Source organism: Dinoponera quadriceps, unplaced genomic scaffold (assembly GCF_001313825.1).
Source record: "Dinoponera quadriceps isolate SergipeBrazil2010 unplaced genomic scaffold, ASM131382v1 scaffold1750, whole genome shotgun sequence".
In the NCBI taxonomy this organism is placed as follows: domain Eukaryota; kingdom Metazoa; phylum Arthropoda; class Insecta; order Hymenoptera; family Formicidae; genus Dinoponera; species Dinoponera quadriceps.
In genome coordinates this window covers 986,335-1,002,911 of record NW_014556445.1, presented here as the reverse complement: position 1 = coordinate 1,002,911, position 16,577 = coordinate 986,335, and the positions used below count along the sequence as shown (strand labels likewise).

The window sequence follows — 16,577 nt, the reverse complement described above, 5'->3', positions numbered from 1 at the left end:
CCTGTGTGTATGTATGTGTATGTGCGTGTGTGTGTGTGTGTATTAATTATGTATTCATTGATGTGAATATATAATAAATAAATAAATATACAATTAATAAATTTCTTACTAATTATGAAACGCGGGTCGATTAATTATTTATCTCTTGACAGATATTTGTATATTTATAAATGAATGATGAATTCATATTTATTAATTTAGTAATTATGAAAGTATACTTACGTATAATAATTATTGTGTAATGCAATAAGCAAAAATGAGTAAAAAATTCGCGGGAGCCTGGGCAGAGAATTCAATTTTCGATAAGAAGTCCGTAACTTTTTGATATAAATTAGAAATTTGAACTCTCAGAGAGACAGCGCCCAATATTTACGGGTGGACACAGCGTGAGAACTCGGTTCGAAAATTCGATTCATCGTAGTCTGTCGCACGTGGCTCGTGCACGTGCGGCGAAAACATAAGCCAAGGGGGTTCTCGTTCGTCTCTGGCGGGGTTCCAACCGATTTAATTTCGGCTTGTTAATGCACAATGTAGAAGAGTGACAATCGACTCGAGAGAACGAGAGCTAATATTTGCTCTCGAGCACGGAGCTTTGAATTATTAACTTCGGCGACTTCTGGTGTCGCCTCGACAGAAGTTCGGGAGAAATTACGACAGACTCTCCCTCTCGTGCGGAGATTGCGTTAACAATGACTGAAATTAAACTAGTGGCAATTATGTCACGGCGTATGCCAATTACGTAGCGTAACGTGAAATCAGCCGGGCAAATGTCCTGACGGCGAAAGAAATCGATCGTGTCACTGCGAAATTCAAAGTTGCCCTTTGCGTCAAATAGAAGGGTTGCCCGAAACTTTCTCACTCGATGTTACAATTGTAATTGCAATTTGACCGTTTCTTACATCTTGCCGCGCTCGTCGGTAAATTAATTTTCACATAAAGCGGTGAACATATTATTTTTTATATTTTCATTATAATTCCTAGTTTTATCGTAATTGCAGATCGATGATTAAAAAGATATTCCAACGCAGTATTAATTCCCCCACGAATTATACGACAAAGTATATCCTCTCTATTTAAGCATTATCTCGACTTAATTCGACAGTGCTCCCTTTCTCCCTCCTTGCGCCGAATGTTTGCAGCAAAAACGTTATCTCGCTCGAGCCGGCGAGACGCGCGCAGGCACAATTGAATTATCTCGTTTCTCTCGCTCTGTCGCTCTGGATGCGTACACATTACGTATCGTATTTAACCGCGCGAGATTATACGGCGCGTAATCCGCTCATTAAGATTCGTCTAACGTCGATCGCAACCACTGGCAAGTAGTGCGAGCATACAAATCGACCAGATCGGACGCGGCACGTGTCACACCACAGCGCGGAAATTTCTACTGCAGATCTTCGCGCGATGCAGAGCAATTTCGTTATTTTGCATCCTCGCACCTCAGAAAGGCCCTGCGAGGGTCTCGTTTCTTCGAGTACCGCGCTTCCATGCCGTGTATCTCTCCGACGTTCGCGAAAGAGTCTTCGCATATTGAAATTCGTTAGAACGACTAACTGAAACCGAATTGAAATCGGTTTGATCGTGAAAAGATCCGCCGTACTCTCTGCTCTCGTCCCGCTCCCCGCGCATTTGATGTATCTTCCCCTCGTACGAACACGTCCCTCCGCGTTCCTTCCGCTTCCGCGGCGGAACGATATCGGTTGTTCTAGTTTACAAGGTATCGATTCGTTGTGCGATGTTAGCGCGCCGCGTCCGCCTTTTCGGTGGGATTAAAAGGAGAAATGCCGCAATTTCCGACTTCGGAAAGATGTTGCACCTTAATTAAAACGTCGCGGCGGGGCAGGACGAGAGGGGACGAGGAGAAGAAGGAGAAGGAGGAGTCGGCGGAGGTTAACCAACGTGGTGCGGAGTAGTGGAGAAGCCAGCCAGCCAGCCGACCGGATGACGGGGTCCGGGGTCACGGATGGGCGGCGGCAGGACTGGTTTCGGACCAGTCAAGAGAGGAAGAGGAGAGCTCCCTGCTCTATCTGTCCGGGCTTTGCGCGCCGCGCTATACCGGGTGGGAAAGTCCGAAACGAATCCGCGGCTAACCCGTGAGAAGATTGGTGGACGATCTCGTTTCGAGATCATCGTCCTCTTTCGCGTCCACGATTACAGCGGAAAATCGGGGAAAAGCCTAGTCTTTCGGGGCGAGCTGGATCGTTTCCGTTCTTCGTTCGACGAGTCCAACGTTTGAATATTCGTACATGTACGTTGCGTTCCCGAGTTCTTAAAAAAATAATGGCTCGTCGCGAAATAGGCTTTTGGAACGCCGGTATATCTGGGAGAATGGTAGCCGAGAGGCGTTCTTGTGCCAGTGCGGAAAATTTAACGATCCGGCTCGTCTGAAAACAAACAAGCGCAATCGAGCCGCGGTCCAAGGAAACGGGCGAGCCTTATCAGACGTCGAAAACGCGCCGCTCGCTTTCCGGTTCGTGGCGTCTCCGTTCGAGAAATGTACCGTTGAAGCACGCAGAAGCTCGGGCAAGCCCGGAGGACGAGCCGGGTCGGACTCGAAAGGACGTTGACCGACAGCAAGGAGAGAGCGGTCCAGGATCGAGCGAGCGAGCACCTTCTCGTCTCCGTTCGCGACAATTTAGAGAAAATCGTGAAGAATCGCCTGCTAAAACCGTCCCTTTTAAAATCGGATCTTCTGATAATTCGCGCGATTCTGAACGAATGTGAACGCAGGATTGTCCGCGATCTCGAGAACCCGAGAAGAGATCCGCGTCGTACGAATCGCGATCGCTTACGAAAATCCAATCGCACGGAATCACAAAAACTGAGATAAGTGAATTACGAAGAAGAGTAATTGTGCAGGGAGATAAAATTAGTTCGAGAGAAATGAAGTCTCGGGGATGTCATTTCAATCGCGTTATATTGCTCATCGAAAAAGTGGGAAAAATCGTCTCTTCGTTCACGTCTAAAGCATTGTAGACAGGAATTCTAGAAGTAACTCGATCGCGATAAGAAACAGATAAGGGAAAAAGAGAAGGAACGGGAAAAAAGAGGAAGAAAAGGTCGTTGCGATGAGATCTTAATAACGAGAAAACGAGGAAAAATTACTATTCGCGGAGCCGCGGAGTCTCGTTCGGGACGCGGCGCATAATGATTCTCGCGACGCATTCGTTGCACTCGTGTTGTTGCACTAGTTGCGCCACAAACCTCCTTCCAGCAACGAAGCGGGAGCGAAGGGTGAACGAGCGAACGAGCGCGCCTGTCGCTCCGCTTCGCATCGCGATTCGAGCTGTATCCTTCGAGAATGAGTAGGGTGGGAGGGACGGACGAACGGGTCAGGGGGGGGGAGGGACGAGCTGCAACGGAAGCTGTCGTGACAAATTATCCTCGAAAACAAGCGGCAGGAGAGAAACAAGAGCGGCGACGCCGAATGATGAATTAACGCGGCTATCCTTTTTGTTATCTTTCCCGCGCGCGTCTTCCACGACAGTTCGCTAATAACGTGACGTGAAGGACGCGCTCGGTAGGATGCATCCGCGAGGTGGCATTCAGAACGACTGTTCTAGATCCTCGATTGTCGGAAGTGACGAATTTTAAAATTAAGACAAACCGTGAGCGACCGAGTATGCATTGAAAAAAAATTACTCTGGCCCGCCGTTTTTCACGGAAGAGAGATAGAAAACAGCGTCGTATCAAGAGGAAAAGAGAGACAAAAAATAAACGAGACGTTGCAAAAAGGGTGAACGGATATTTTTCAGGACCCGGGGAAGCAAGGCGGGCCGGGGGTAATTCGGCAAGCCAGACAATGTAAGGACGATATAGGAGCGTCGAGATCCCGGGATGATCCCGAGGGATGAATAGAAACGATCCTGTTTACCCGGTTCTCGCCCTTCATAACCCCTCTCCTCTCTGCCTCCTAGCCCACCTTCCCCGCGACGACGAAGGCAATATGCTACTCGTGGATTTTTATAAGCGTGGACTTTTCTTCCCTGCTTCGCCATTCTCATCTCGTTCCTTGCACCCAACCCCATCCCCAGTCTCCCTTGTCTTGCCTCCCCTTTCTCTCCTGCCACCTTGTTTTCCACCCTCGCTTCTGCGAGACTATCTTGGAATCTCGACCTTAACGACTCCTGAGAGATCGTTCTGAGACTGGACTCGCACCTTCGTCGTACCAGGGGGTATCGTGGGGTGCTCAACTTGGGCAACTTATCTCACCCCTCTTCCCCTTCTTTATGGGTTTTGCTTCCCGACAGCAAAGAGTTCGTGTCTTAATTAATCGAGTTGACCCATTAACAAGCGGCTTTTCTCGCGTATTCACGTCTTTCTTTCAACTTAACTTTGCACGTCGAGAATGTATCACCTCGTATCAAGATTAGAAAAGAATTTCAAATTGTGAAAATCGTGCATAACACACGCGATGTATGGCGCCGTGAATTTTTCAAAAAACACCGAGAACAATACATCTCTCGTCGGGAGCGGAATTCTCGTTTGAATTATTCGCGCAAAAAGGAAGAAAAAGATATGAGAAAAGCTGTTCGTACTTACCTCGTAGAATCTGATAAAGGAAGACCTTGATGTGGTCCGGGGTGAGATGCTGCGGGCTGACGATGATCTTGTGCAGGTCGCTCTGGAGCAGCTCGGTGATCACGTATCTGTGTCGCGGCTCGTTAAGGAATTTATCGATTATGATCGCTCCGATTATGCCAAGTCTTCGTCGCGCCGGTGACTAGCAATTAACAGGTGATTCCTCCTACCGGATCGTTACGTCGCACCTGTGGAGCTCGCGCCGACTAATTTCGTTTGCGTGCGATGACTTCATTCAGCTTAATAAGTTCCATTTTCGGAGCGTCCGCCGAAGTATAATTGCGAACTCATTTCCGACAAAATAAAATAAAACAAAAGAAAAAGACACATGAATGCTTCGCCGGGAACGATCTATTTCAAGCGGGCGCGAAAGTTTTGTGAAACCGTCGTTCGGTATCGCGTTTACAATCATCGTTCCGTCGATTCTTATCACGAGTGACATTCGATCGGCCGTCTAATTGTCGCACGAACTGCATAAAACAATAATGAATGGGAACGGTTCTCGCATTGGAGGAGAGAGTTTTCATTGGTATAATCGTCGAGAGAATTATCCGCCAAAGAGTTATCAATCCATCAACGTCCAGGGTAAAAATGCAATCGCGCGCGCGGTGTAAAGTAACTCGCGCGCGCAATCGCGTCGCGAAATATCCGTGTCACGCGGTCGAGAGAGTTAATATTTTCACGGCGATTGTCGGTTGATTTATGGCATACGAATGCATTTGGCGAATGAACGAACGAGCGAGCGAGCGAGCGGCCCGACCGACGAATCGACCGACCGATCAACCGGGATAACATAATAGATAATGAATATCGATACGCTCTCGATGCTATCTACCTGCCGCCGACAGCGATCGAATCGGCTTATAATGAATACGATTGTGGATGTCATAATGCCGAGAGAGAAGAGGAAAAGTAGTACGAGAGAGTCCACTACGTTACACAGGCCAATAGTACCGGAAGATTACCGATTTTTAATTACCGTGATTACTGCCGTTCATTTAATTTCTATTAATTTCTCTCCGCGACGCGAGAAATTAACATCGATGGGCGAAATGAAATTACGTCCGCTCTGTATATGGCTCTATTATGAGCGACCGTATCGCCGGCGAGATCTCGAGAAGGCAGGAGATCCGGAGAACGCAATGTCAGGGGCGGCGCGACACCTCGTATGACATAATTCGGCCCCGAAAACGTTCTCGCGCGCCAACGAGCGCGTGAACGCATGAGAGACGCGTTCGAGGGAACGCGCGAGAGAGTCGAGAGAACGAAATAGTATAATGGCGGAATGAGGTCGACCGGGTAGGTTGGAATGCAGGTAGAGGCTGCCCTGGCGCGAACCTGACGCGCGGTATGCAAGTTGAAAGAGAGAGAGAGAGGTCGCCAGGCCTCGGACTGGCTTCGAGAGGAACCAGATTTTGAAATTTGTCATGATTTCGGCGAGCTGGGCTTTTGATACCGCGAATCTGCGAAAATCGTTTTTATGCTCTTTTTCCTCGCGAAAATGGAAATGTGACGCCCGACGTGAACTACATTTTTTCGCATCCGTGGTGACTCGATGAAACGGTTAAAGTTGATAAAAATTTATTAATTCGTTTAATGGAGCTTTCTTAAACATAAACTCAGTCTTTAAGCCAGTATTACTTTACTCTCGAGGCTGCACTGAAAAACCCCCCATTTGGTTGTATCAATTAAATTCTTGTTTGACCATGGGCAAACAAATTTTTGTTGTTGTAATAACCAAAGTTTGGTTGTATAAACCGAAGGTTTGGTTTTCTGAAGTTTTACAGGTTTCAAAGAACCAAACTTTTGGTTCAGAGAATTTAACCTCGATTCTTATAGCCAAAAAATTTGTTTGCCCATATTTGTTTGCTCATAGTCAAACAAGAATTTAGTTGATTCAACTAAATGGGTTTCTCAGTGTATGTGCGATATCGGTTTGGCGCTCGCGAAGATTATCGCGAGACTCGTGATGATATTAAAAGTACAAGCTATATTTCGGTCGAGCACCGGTGCTGAATTTTGCTCGAAAATTGCGGGTGATTGTCGGGTCATCGTTACGTCTACTAACTAAACGTAGCTAAGCTTCGATGGATCGGTCGATCAAACACCCGAGAGAGAACGGACTGCTTTCCTTTGAGTTATCAGCGTTCTCGACATTTCGATTTCGCGATGCGAAACGGGCGGTGCGCGGGCCCTAGTGCTCGTGACGCATAATTACCGTTTGATAATTGAAGCGTTGAGAAGGATATACACGATGTACCGCGACTACCAGTAAGCCATAAATAATAGAGAATAGAGCGTGGAAAAGCGCAATTTTTTTCGGCCTCCGCGCTGCCCAAATAAGTAGTTGAGACAGCAAATACTAAATAAGTATATTTACTTACTTTACTTTCTTAAATTTACTCAATTACTCTTCTCAATCGTCCCGACGATCTTCCTCTTCGCGATTAATTTAACAACAAACAAGTTCATGATTGTTTGTAATTAGTAAAAATACTCTCTACGAGCAACTAAAATATTCGACGGCCATTCCTTCCGGCATTTATCTTCAATTTTTCCATCATTCGACAATATCCGAGGAAAATAATTATTAGCGAAGAAGAAGCGCCTTTATCGCAATCCGCGATACGTCATAGAGGCGGCAATAACGCGATAGATAAAAAACGATAGCCGGCGGCGACATCGTGCCGTGGTAGTTTTCCAGAACTCCAGATCGGAACCGGGGAACTGTCGAGGGATGTTTCTCCCCACGGGGATTTAAAGTCCCGGCTCGAGTCCTTTGACGTCGCCCGATCTCCTCGGTATCCGATAGAATGCCAAAAGACTGACGCGTTCCGAGTGAAATTCACCAAGTTTTTTTCCCCTTTAATCGGGGAAAATTGGGAAAACATCCTCGAAATATAGAGAAACGCGTTTAATTATACACCAGACGAAAAAGGCGGCAACGGTTTGTCATTTTTTTTCTTGTAAAGGCAACAAAAACCGAACCAAAACCATCGTCCTCGTCGTCGTTGTGCAGCGCGCTTAAAACACCGCGATTGGTGGATCGATGCGTGCCTGCCTCCTGGTAGGCACGTCGACCGGTTCCTGGACAAAGCGAGAGTTGCCCCTAGCATCCTCTCCCAGCTCTCCTCTCCGCGCCGCTCCGCGCAGAGCGAACGAGCGCGAAGGGAATCGAGTATCCTGCCGTTTTCTCCCGTCTCGTTTCCTTCAGCCCACCCGATCCAAGGAAGAAGAACCTGGAAGACTCGGGATTCTCTTTCACTTGGACCCGACAAATTCCGTCTCGCGAAGAAACCGCGATATTGGACTATCATCACCGCGGGACGGGAGGTACAGGGTGTCTCACTTTTACCGCATTACTTTATAAGCCTGAAGTAACCGCCGCGTGGGTAATACGCTTCAACTAATCTTCCTTTTTATCAATTTTTTTTGAAGAATTTTAATGTCCGTCTATTTCGTGACGTTTCGGTAGAAGAAGAAATAATCGGCGGCGGCCTTTTGCATTTTTTACTACCTGGGATGGGTAACAAAGAGATGGCCGACGACGACGACGACGACGACGGAGGCTAGACTCCGAGGTGTGTTCGAGCAAGGTCGATCCGGCTCGTCCGACCGGTCAACCAAGTTCGAACTCGGCTCTCGAACGACTTCGAAAGACCGACAGAGAGAAAGAGAGAACTCGGGGCGCCTCTGCTCTCGCGCTGGACCAAAAAGGCGCGAATTTAAGCCCTACGTCGATCTGAGGGAATATATATTCCCTTTCGGTGCTTTTCGGGCAGAATTCCGAGTTTAAGCTTGATCCGTGAGCGTGAAGAATGATTTTCCATCGTCCATGGAAATCTCTCTCTCCCTATTCCCCTGAGATTCTCTGATATGTTAAATTCAATTAAATTAAATGTCGGAAATATAAGCAGCGATACGGGCGCGATTTGAAAAACTAAGCACGCAATGATTTTCAGTATAATTTTTCAGCTGTCGCATACGCGCAAGCGACCGCAGCGAACGATTAATTATACACACGACACGTTCTGCTCCGATTTAAAAAGCGGAGAGAAGCGCATACAGAATCAGTTCTCTCCCGCGACTTTTCTTCCGGACTTTTTCCTCCCCGGGGAGTCACGTGGACCGATTTTGCATACATTTAAATACTTTCGCGATGAATCTCGCTGAAGAGATGCACGACGCGGCGGACACACCCGATATAAATTTTAAGCACCGATCGCGCGCGGTGCCTGTTTAACGAAATGTCCTTCTCTTAGGTCCTTGGATCCCACGTAACGAAATAAATTTTTTTTTTTCAAATCGAGGGCTTCGGACGTGCACCGTCCCACCCGGCGTCGGGGAGACTCGTAAATGCGGCCGGGATACGTCGATTTCTGCGCCGGGCGGGATACGGCGAATTCGAGAGAAGTATGTCGGTGATAAATCCTTCGCGCGCCGCGCCGATCGCAATCCTTCGAATTAAAAGCGTCCTGCCGCCTGGCCGAGGCCGCAGGACTACGTCAGGATTCTCAACTCAGTTCGGACGTCGATACGTGCCAGGAATCGATTTCGCACACGGTGCACTTCGCAATGTCGTAAAAACGTGAATGATCCCAAGGTAACGATCCTCTATATTTCCTCCTATTCTTGACCGAACAGGACTTGGCGTTCAGGAAAAGCGGCCCAATCTGTTTTCCGTAAATGTGTGTGTGTGTGTCTGTGTGTGAAAAATCTTCCTTTCTCAGAATACTGCGAAATCGCGAGATATAAATTAAAATTTCAATAAAATTTCAAACCTTAATTCTTACAATGCGGATCTCTCTCACAATTACGAAATTAACCGGTTATTTGCAGTCGACCACCTTTGTCTTTCTCTCTTTCAATTGTACGATCGAGCGTTAATAATCACTCGGAGTGTTAGCTATTCGATAACATGTCATATACGCGTGCCGAGCGGGAAAGAAAAAAGAAGGATATGGAAGGAAACGAGAGGTGAAACGCGAACAAAGGACCCTCCACAGCCGACCGAAAAGTGCGATCGATACCTACCGCGCGATACCCGATACGCCTCGAAGAAGCTGAACGCACGAGGAGGAAGCTGCAATCAAGCTCAGAAAAATGAGAGCAAAAATTGCTTCGAACTTCTCTCATTTCTGCTACGGTGAAATTATCGCGAATTAATGCACAACGCCATTTGTTTCTTTCTTCCTTTCCCCACGATTCCTGACGCTTGAACGAGATTCTACACGTTTTTTATTGCGCGTGTTGAGTTTGATATTTTAACTAATTAGAAGCGCACGATAAAAAATTCCGATATTAAGGAAGTGAATACATTGTATATATTGTCCTGTCAGAAATGAGTAAATTTCACACCTCGCAGCACGACGAATCCTTAGGAATCCTTAAAACGCAATATCGTCCTTCGCTGTCCTGACGGCGCCTTAGGCGTCGTCCACAACGCCCGGCCGTGGATAATCAATAAAGTTCTACCTCTTTCTCTCTCTACTTCTCTTCATCTCTCGGCGTCGCAGCGGCCTCTTATTCCGTGCGCTGATCTTCGAGATATTCGAGACGAGACGACGAAAAAAGAAAGCCGACACCGCGCCGGCACCTGAGCAGTTTATTAAAAAAAAAAAAAAATATATATATATATATATATATATATACATATGAGGTAAATCGAGCCCCGAAAGATTCGTGACGTAAATTCTTAATTCCCCAAAACACTCACTTATCAATGTTGAATTTCACATAATAAAGAACTAGACTAAATAGACTTGAATCATCAAGTCAGTAACTACGAATCGATAGAGAGCTGACGTCTCCTCTTTCTCCTTCTACGAGGTTTTTATTCGCGGTGTTTGCGTCGTGCGATTTTATCATTTAACACCGTGTCGCGCGCGTCACAGTGTCCTCATTAATAGCGCGCGTTCTAAATGTCGCGCATCGATACTCAAAGAGAATATTCGCGTAAAGGGATCATCGAAGAAAAGAGGACGGCAGAGGGGGAGGGAAAGAGAGAGAGAGAGAGAAAATTGTTCGCCTTGCAGGATGTTCGTGTCCTCCGCGTTACATAAAAAAAGCGCCGAAAACATGTCAAATTGATGCCATGCATTCACTTTTGATGTCTTGTTTCGACGAGATCGCGATTTTCGGCGCTAATCGCACGGCTCGATCGCTTCACACTCGAAAGTATGAAAAGGTTCGGCATAATTCACCATTGTACAACTTGTTAGAGAAGCAGACATTTCGAGAGATGGCGAGATAAATTTCTCTTTCTCTCTTCGATATCTAGCACGTCGGCGAAGTCTCGTCTTTCGCAAGTGGCGGCGTGGGAACTCGCATGCGTGCCCACGCGTGCGTGCGTGCGATTCGCGTTTTTCCGGACGGGAGATAAATAGATAGACAGAGAGAGGGAGATACGCCCCCGCTCTACCGGATATCTATTCGTTAATAAGCCACGTAAACCGATGCTTGCGCCGTAAAGAACGGATACGCTCGCTCGCTCGTCGCCGTCGTCGCCAGTTAATCATCGTCGCAAAGTTGGATTTCCGAGTAAGGCGATAATCGCCGACGGTTGACGTCGTCGACTGAATTGACGCGAGTCGATACCGCGCGATCCGATTCCGCGAGACGTTATTAATAAAGCCTCTATGCGACCAGGAGAGGAGTATCGGTTCGCGAAGAACCTCGAATTTGGTCGGAAATTGAAAATTTCACGGTACATGTTCGACATGAGTGCATATATCATGAGATACATAAAATTATAACGTACCAAATATTGTGATATTTCAATATATATATATATAAATTTTCATTCCACCTCTCCTCTCTGATTTACTAAATCGTGTAAAACGCAACGGTCACGGAGTAACGAGTGGTTTCGGAAGTAAGGCGAGCGTTTCCGGTGGGTATCGACGGAAACGAACGAGCGTGGATCCTGCGATTACCATAAGCGGACAATGCGAGATCGCTGGCCCTTGTTGAAGCGAGCGCGCGTTCGTTCGCTCGTTCGCCGGAAACTCTTTTTCCGCGCCGGAACCTTTCCAGGTCGGCTGACGTTTTTCGTTCTCACCCGCGATCGCTCGTTCGTTCGTTCGTTCGTTCGTTCATTCGCTCGTACGTTCATTCGCTCGCCTCCGATTTTCCTCGTGTGATTTCCCGCCGCATGCTCTCGAGTGAAACGTGGGAGGTCGTGGCGGGCAATGTGCAATGTGATGCAACCGGCGTGCATCGCCGTTGGAAACTCGAGACACCGCTCGCGCACTCAGCGCATACGTAGATGCAGTCGTGATTTCTTGCGAATTTATCGGAGAGATGTTACCACGTATCTCGGTGAATCACACGCCGAACCTTTGTGATTTTTATCTTCACTTTCACGTTGTATATTCCGAATTGTCGAACACATTTTGCACTCAGACGTGTGCGCTCTCAACCATAAACGAGGTCCGACCATAAATGATTCGACTCTACCGATTGCCGATTATTATCCGGGTAGAAACTAATGGGGGCGTGCCCCAAGTCTATAGTGGCTTTAGGTAGGCATGCCCCAAAATAGGCCTGCCTTCGTTGGCTACATATGGCCAAGAAAGGCAAATTCTGAATAGAATTCCATGAATAAGCCTTGAACAGGCACTGACGTGGATGCCTTAAGAAAACTTGTATTCATAGAGTCCAGTCCTAGCCCAGGGCCTAGTTAATCAATTCCTGAAATAGTTCAAAGTGAGGTCTTAAAGAGACTTAAGTGAAATTCACTATAATGAGGTCGAAACAAGACTAAATTAACTAACTTTGATTTTGGCTCGCAAAAATAATGTTTAAGTAGAAAATTTAATACGAATTTAATACCAATAGGCTACAAATCCGCATTCAAATTTTCTCATAAATTAGTAATATAACAAAATATGATCTAGTCAGACATATCAAGATAGGACTTAGATGTATAAATCTGGCTCTAATCTGTACGAACGTTGCATTTCTGTATAGGGCCTAAGCGGACTTGCTTTTACAAGGCCTAGATAAAAGTAGGGAAAAATTATGTTGAGCCTTTCCGGTCCCCGCTTGAAGTTTCTACCGGGTAGTCTTTCCGAAATACCGGCAAAAAGGATGGCCGGTGATTATTAATGTCCGGCTGAAATCGAGCAATCGTGATCGTTTTCCGCGGATGTCGCGTCGAAAGCGTCGGACACTGCGGAAAGATATTGAAGCATTAACATAACAATGAGCCTCGAGCGCGAGCCGTTAATGGATTAAAAAGAGTGGGCGGCGACGGTAATAACGACGGTAATATTAATCGCTGAAAAATGCCGCGCGCACACGCGGATTCGTTTCATGCAGCCATCCAACGGAATCGCGAGTCGTTTATCGATCGATTGTATTTAAATTGCGAAACGCGGGATATACAATTGCGAAAGAGGCTCGACTTGATTAATTATCAAGACCAGCCTCGATAATGGAATTAACACGCACGGCCTCGCACGGAATACAACTAGGAAGGTTTCCCGTATCCCGTATCCTGAGAGACGGAGTTGGGTTTCTGCGCGAGATGACTCGTTGACTCGTTGAAGGAGGACAAAGGGCTCTCACGGGGAGACGCGAAATTAGTTTGCGGCCGTTTGCGAACTTGGATCAAACCGTCAAACTCGAACGACGTAACCGGCCGTGCGCAATTAAAGCCTCCGTAATCCGAGCTCGAGTAAAACTCGACGTTTTCCCACGCGACTCCGGGGTGACGATGGAATCGCGAGAGGTGAACACAAGTACGGCGGGTACGTATAGGACCGCTCTCGAAAGCTCAGACACCCTCGGGAAGAGCATAGATTTCGATCCGGGATAAAACCAATTTGATGTATCGCCACGTTTTTTTTTTCAAACAAAAGAAAAAAGAAGAAAGGAAAGAAGTTAGAAAAATAAAAACTTATTAAAAGATAAAGGGATCAAGCCTTGTGCCGTTTTAATCCGCTCGATATCCGTCGATCTTATCGCAACGATAATTCGCGCGCTCGTTCGTTCGTCGGTGCGATAATGAGCCAGCAGGACTGCTGAGCTGAAACTACCGTCACGTCTGTATCGTTTTTCCCGACGGTACAGGTGGACGCGATCGGGAACATAGTCGTCTCGTATGCGGGCCCTCTTCCCTCTCACGCGTTGCGTCCCGCGCGGTGAAAACGCGCGTTTAACGCGTAATCGAACCCACGCTGCCGTTATCCCCCCTCCTGTCGTCGTCGGCGGTGCAACGGATGCAATTGCCCATGCGCATTCCACCGTAAATCAAATCGACTGTGATCGAACTGGCGGGGGAGATTTCACCGACGCGCGCACGCATACACGTGCTCGCACTTTTCCACGGTAACGTTACGCATTTATATTTGTCTCTCTCTCTCTCTCTCTCTCTCTCTCTCTCTCTCTTTGAAAGAGAAAGGACTCCGAGCGCGTCCGTTTCCTCGGTTAATATGGGAGTCTCGGTTCCAGAATCGAGGACAATGATAGCGCGAGCCTCGTCGACGTCGCTCGTATCCGCGGATACGACGGCACGGGCGATGGTTACGAGGAAGTTATGGTTATCAGGTAACATGCGACATTGTAAACGGCGGATAGACGAAGCATGGGTGCACAGTTGGCGGCGACGGCGGAGGAGAAAGCGGAGGTGGCGGCCGCAGCCGCTAATGGTGCACTATCGACGTATCAATGGCGCTGCGGTGTGCGCATTAATAATCCACGTGATTACCATCGAGCAAGCTCATCCCGTGCGCCATGGTGTATTCATGGCGTACCCGTCCGTCGGTCGATCTGTCCGTTCGTACGTCCGTACGCCCATCCGTGTATCCGTACGTCTATACGTCCCGAATGGAAACCGTCTCCACCTGGCTCCGGAGACTATAGCGTTTGATCAAGCGGAACTATAACCCGGAACTATTGCCTCGATAAACAATTAAAAATTACTAACGCTCTGTGCACTGTAATTACGCGCTTGCAGCTAACGTGCTGCTAACAAACCGCGTATTACGTAATCCCTCCCCTCCACTTCCCTTGCGCTCCCGTTCGAGACGTACCCGTTTATATTTGCATGGTTATCGCGTTTATTATTTATTACGCGCTCTATAAATTGGAATCAATTGAGAAGGCCACGTGCGCCCGCCTGGACGTGAAGCGTGTGCGAAATGTAACAAAGAAATATCATCGATAACGACACGATATATGATGACGAGATCGCGATGCAAACGCGATAACTACGGCAATTAGTTGGTAACATCGTTCGTAACAACCCCTTCCGTTCGGTTGTGACCCCGGGTTCTCCTACCTACGCGCGTGGCGGGTGAATTCTGTGCGGGTTGCGCGACCTAATCGGGGGGCTCCTTAATTAGAAATTAGGCGGTCGCACTGGGCGCACCCAAGTTTCGGCGGTACGCTGAATTTTTCATGCGGATGAAATTAGAATCGATCCAGCCGTGGCGGCTGCTCACGGAATTAAATCGCGGGGAGGGAGAGAGTAGAAGGGAAAAGTCCGATGCCCGCTGGTGGTGGTCCATCAATGGATTTTCCGCGGCCACGCAATTTGCCGCCGATTATTTATTTGTCGGTTCAATTAATGTCGCTCGCGTAGCGCAAACTGCGAGAAAATTTATCGATCTACGCTCCGGCCGCGTAGCTTTTGTTTATTAACTTCTTCATTCGTTTGTCCGCTTATTGATGAATTTATGGTACTGTTCATTGGCTTGTTTATCCCTTTGCTTATTCATAGATTTATCCGCCCAGTTACTCGGTTATCTATCTGTTTGCTTCTTGTGTCTCTCTCTCTCTCTCTCCCTCTATACCGATTGTATCGCCAGTCGACTGATTAATTAATTTCTAATTGTTCCATTCATCCGTGTCTTCCATTTTCCGTACATGTATATTGCGTCGCGATCCTCTGCCAAAACAAGCCGAGACGAAAGGAATAAGGAAGAAAGTGGAAGAGAGAAAACACGAAAAGACACGGAGGCGACTGCGGCGCATAATAGCCGTGATTACTAATGATGATTTACGTAGTTACAAAGGGGGAACTCGTGAGTCTCGACGCGGGGCCCGAGGTGCGACAGAGCGCGAACAGGGGTCCGCCGGAAAGGGAAAGGGGACGGTGAGGGGGAGATAGAGCGAAAGGGGAACGTAAGAGGGCTGATTTATCACGCGGCCTCAATCGAGATTAACTCTCCGAGCGATCCCGCTCGCTTAAGGATCCGCCGATTGATCGACTGGCCGATCAATCGATCACACAGCCACTTCGGATGGCGCCTGCGACGAGACGACGAACGCGACGTAGTCTTTCGCAGGAGCTTCGTCCTGCCTACCTGCAACGACTTCCTGCTATGTTCGCTGTCGACCGGAAAATTATCTCATAATGACTATCGTACGAAGGATTCGTGCGAAGCGATCTGAAAAATCGGAAATCGCGGGCGCGCACGCGCATTTTTCGGGATTCGCGAGAAATTATAATACATGTTACGCCCGATCGTCGATAGGAGAAAATTCATCTGTGCGGAATTTCAATCGCGAAAAATTTGTCTCGCCTCGCGAGGCCTCGTAAGAATATTTAAAAAAGGATACATCTCCTGGAAGAAGTCCAGATGCGGTGGTTGCAGAATGTCCAGCGCGGAGAGGACCTGCGAAGAGAAAGAGACAGGAAAAGATTGATGGCCCCGTCCTTCGACCAGACGAGAGAGAGAAAGAGAGAGAGAGAGAGAGAGAACGCGAGATTGATCCTTGTTTCGTGTGGAAGAGAAGTGCGCATAGTTTTCCTTGGGAAAATAAAATGCGGAACCTTCCGATACGTCCACTGTGCGATTCTTAAGGATCTATCGGATGTACTCTCGAGTGTTCACCACAAAACGATATACTGGGTGTTTTCAATTGGAACCATCAAATTATTATGTGTCGAAATTTTGATTCTACAATTAACATAACACAAATAACACGTTAACATTGCAAATTCAGTCGAATTTCAAAAACCAGTAGAGAAATTCAAGATTCAGCAC

General features: G+C 47.4%; 1 protein-coding gene across 3 annotated transcripts in view; it reads right to left on the bottom strand.

The window, feature by feature from the left end:
* LOC106747450 (serine/threonine-protein kinase NLK) overlaps positions 1-16,577 on the bottom strand; it is an 84,861-nt gene that overhangs the window by 23,491 nt on the left and 44,793 nt on the right. For all 3 annotated transcript variants that reach the window (XR_001374655.1, XR_001374656.1, XM_014624968.1), the window contains exons 3-4: positions 16,150-16,205; positions 4,543-4,649 (exon numbers count right to left, since the gene is read on the bottom strand). Coding sequence is in view for 1 of the 3 variants with exons in the window: in XM_014624968.1 (XP_014480454.1) it covers positions 4,543-4,649; positions 16,150-16,205 (163 nt within the window). In the remaining 2 variants the exon portion in view is untranslated. The remainder of the gene's footprint in view (positions 1-4,542; positions 4,650-16,149; positions 16,206-16,577) is intronic.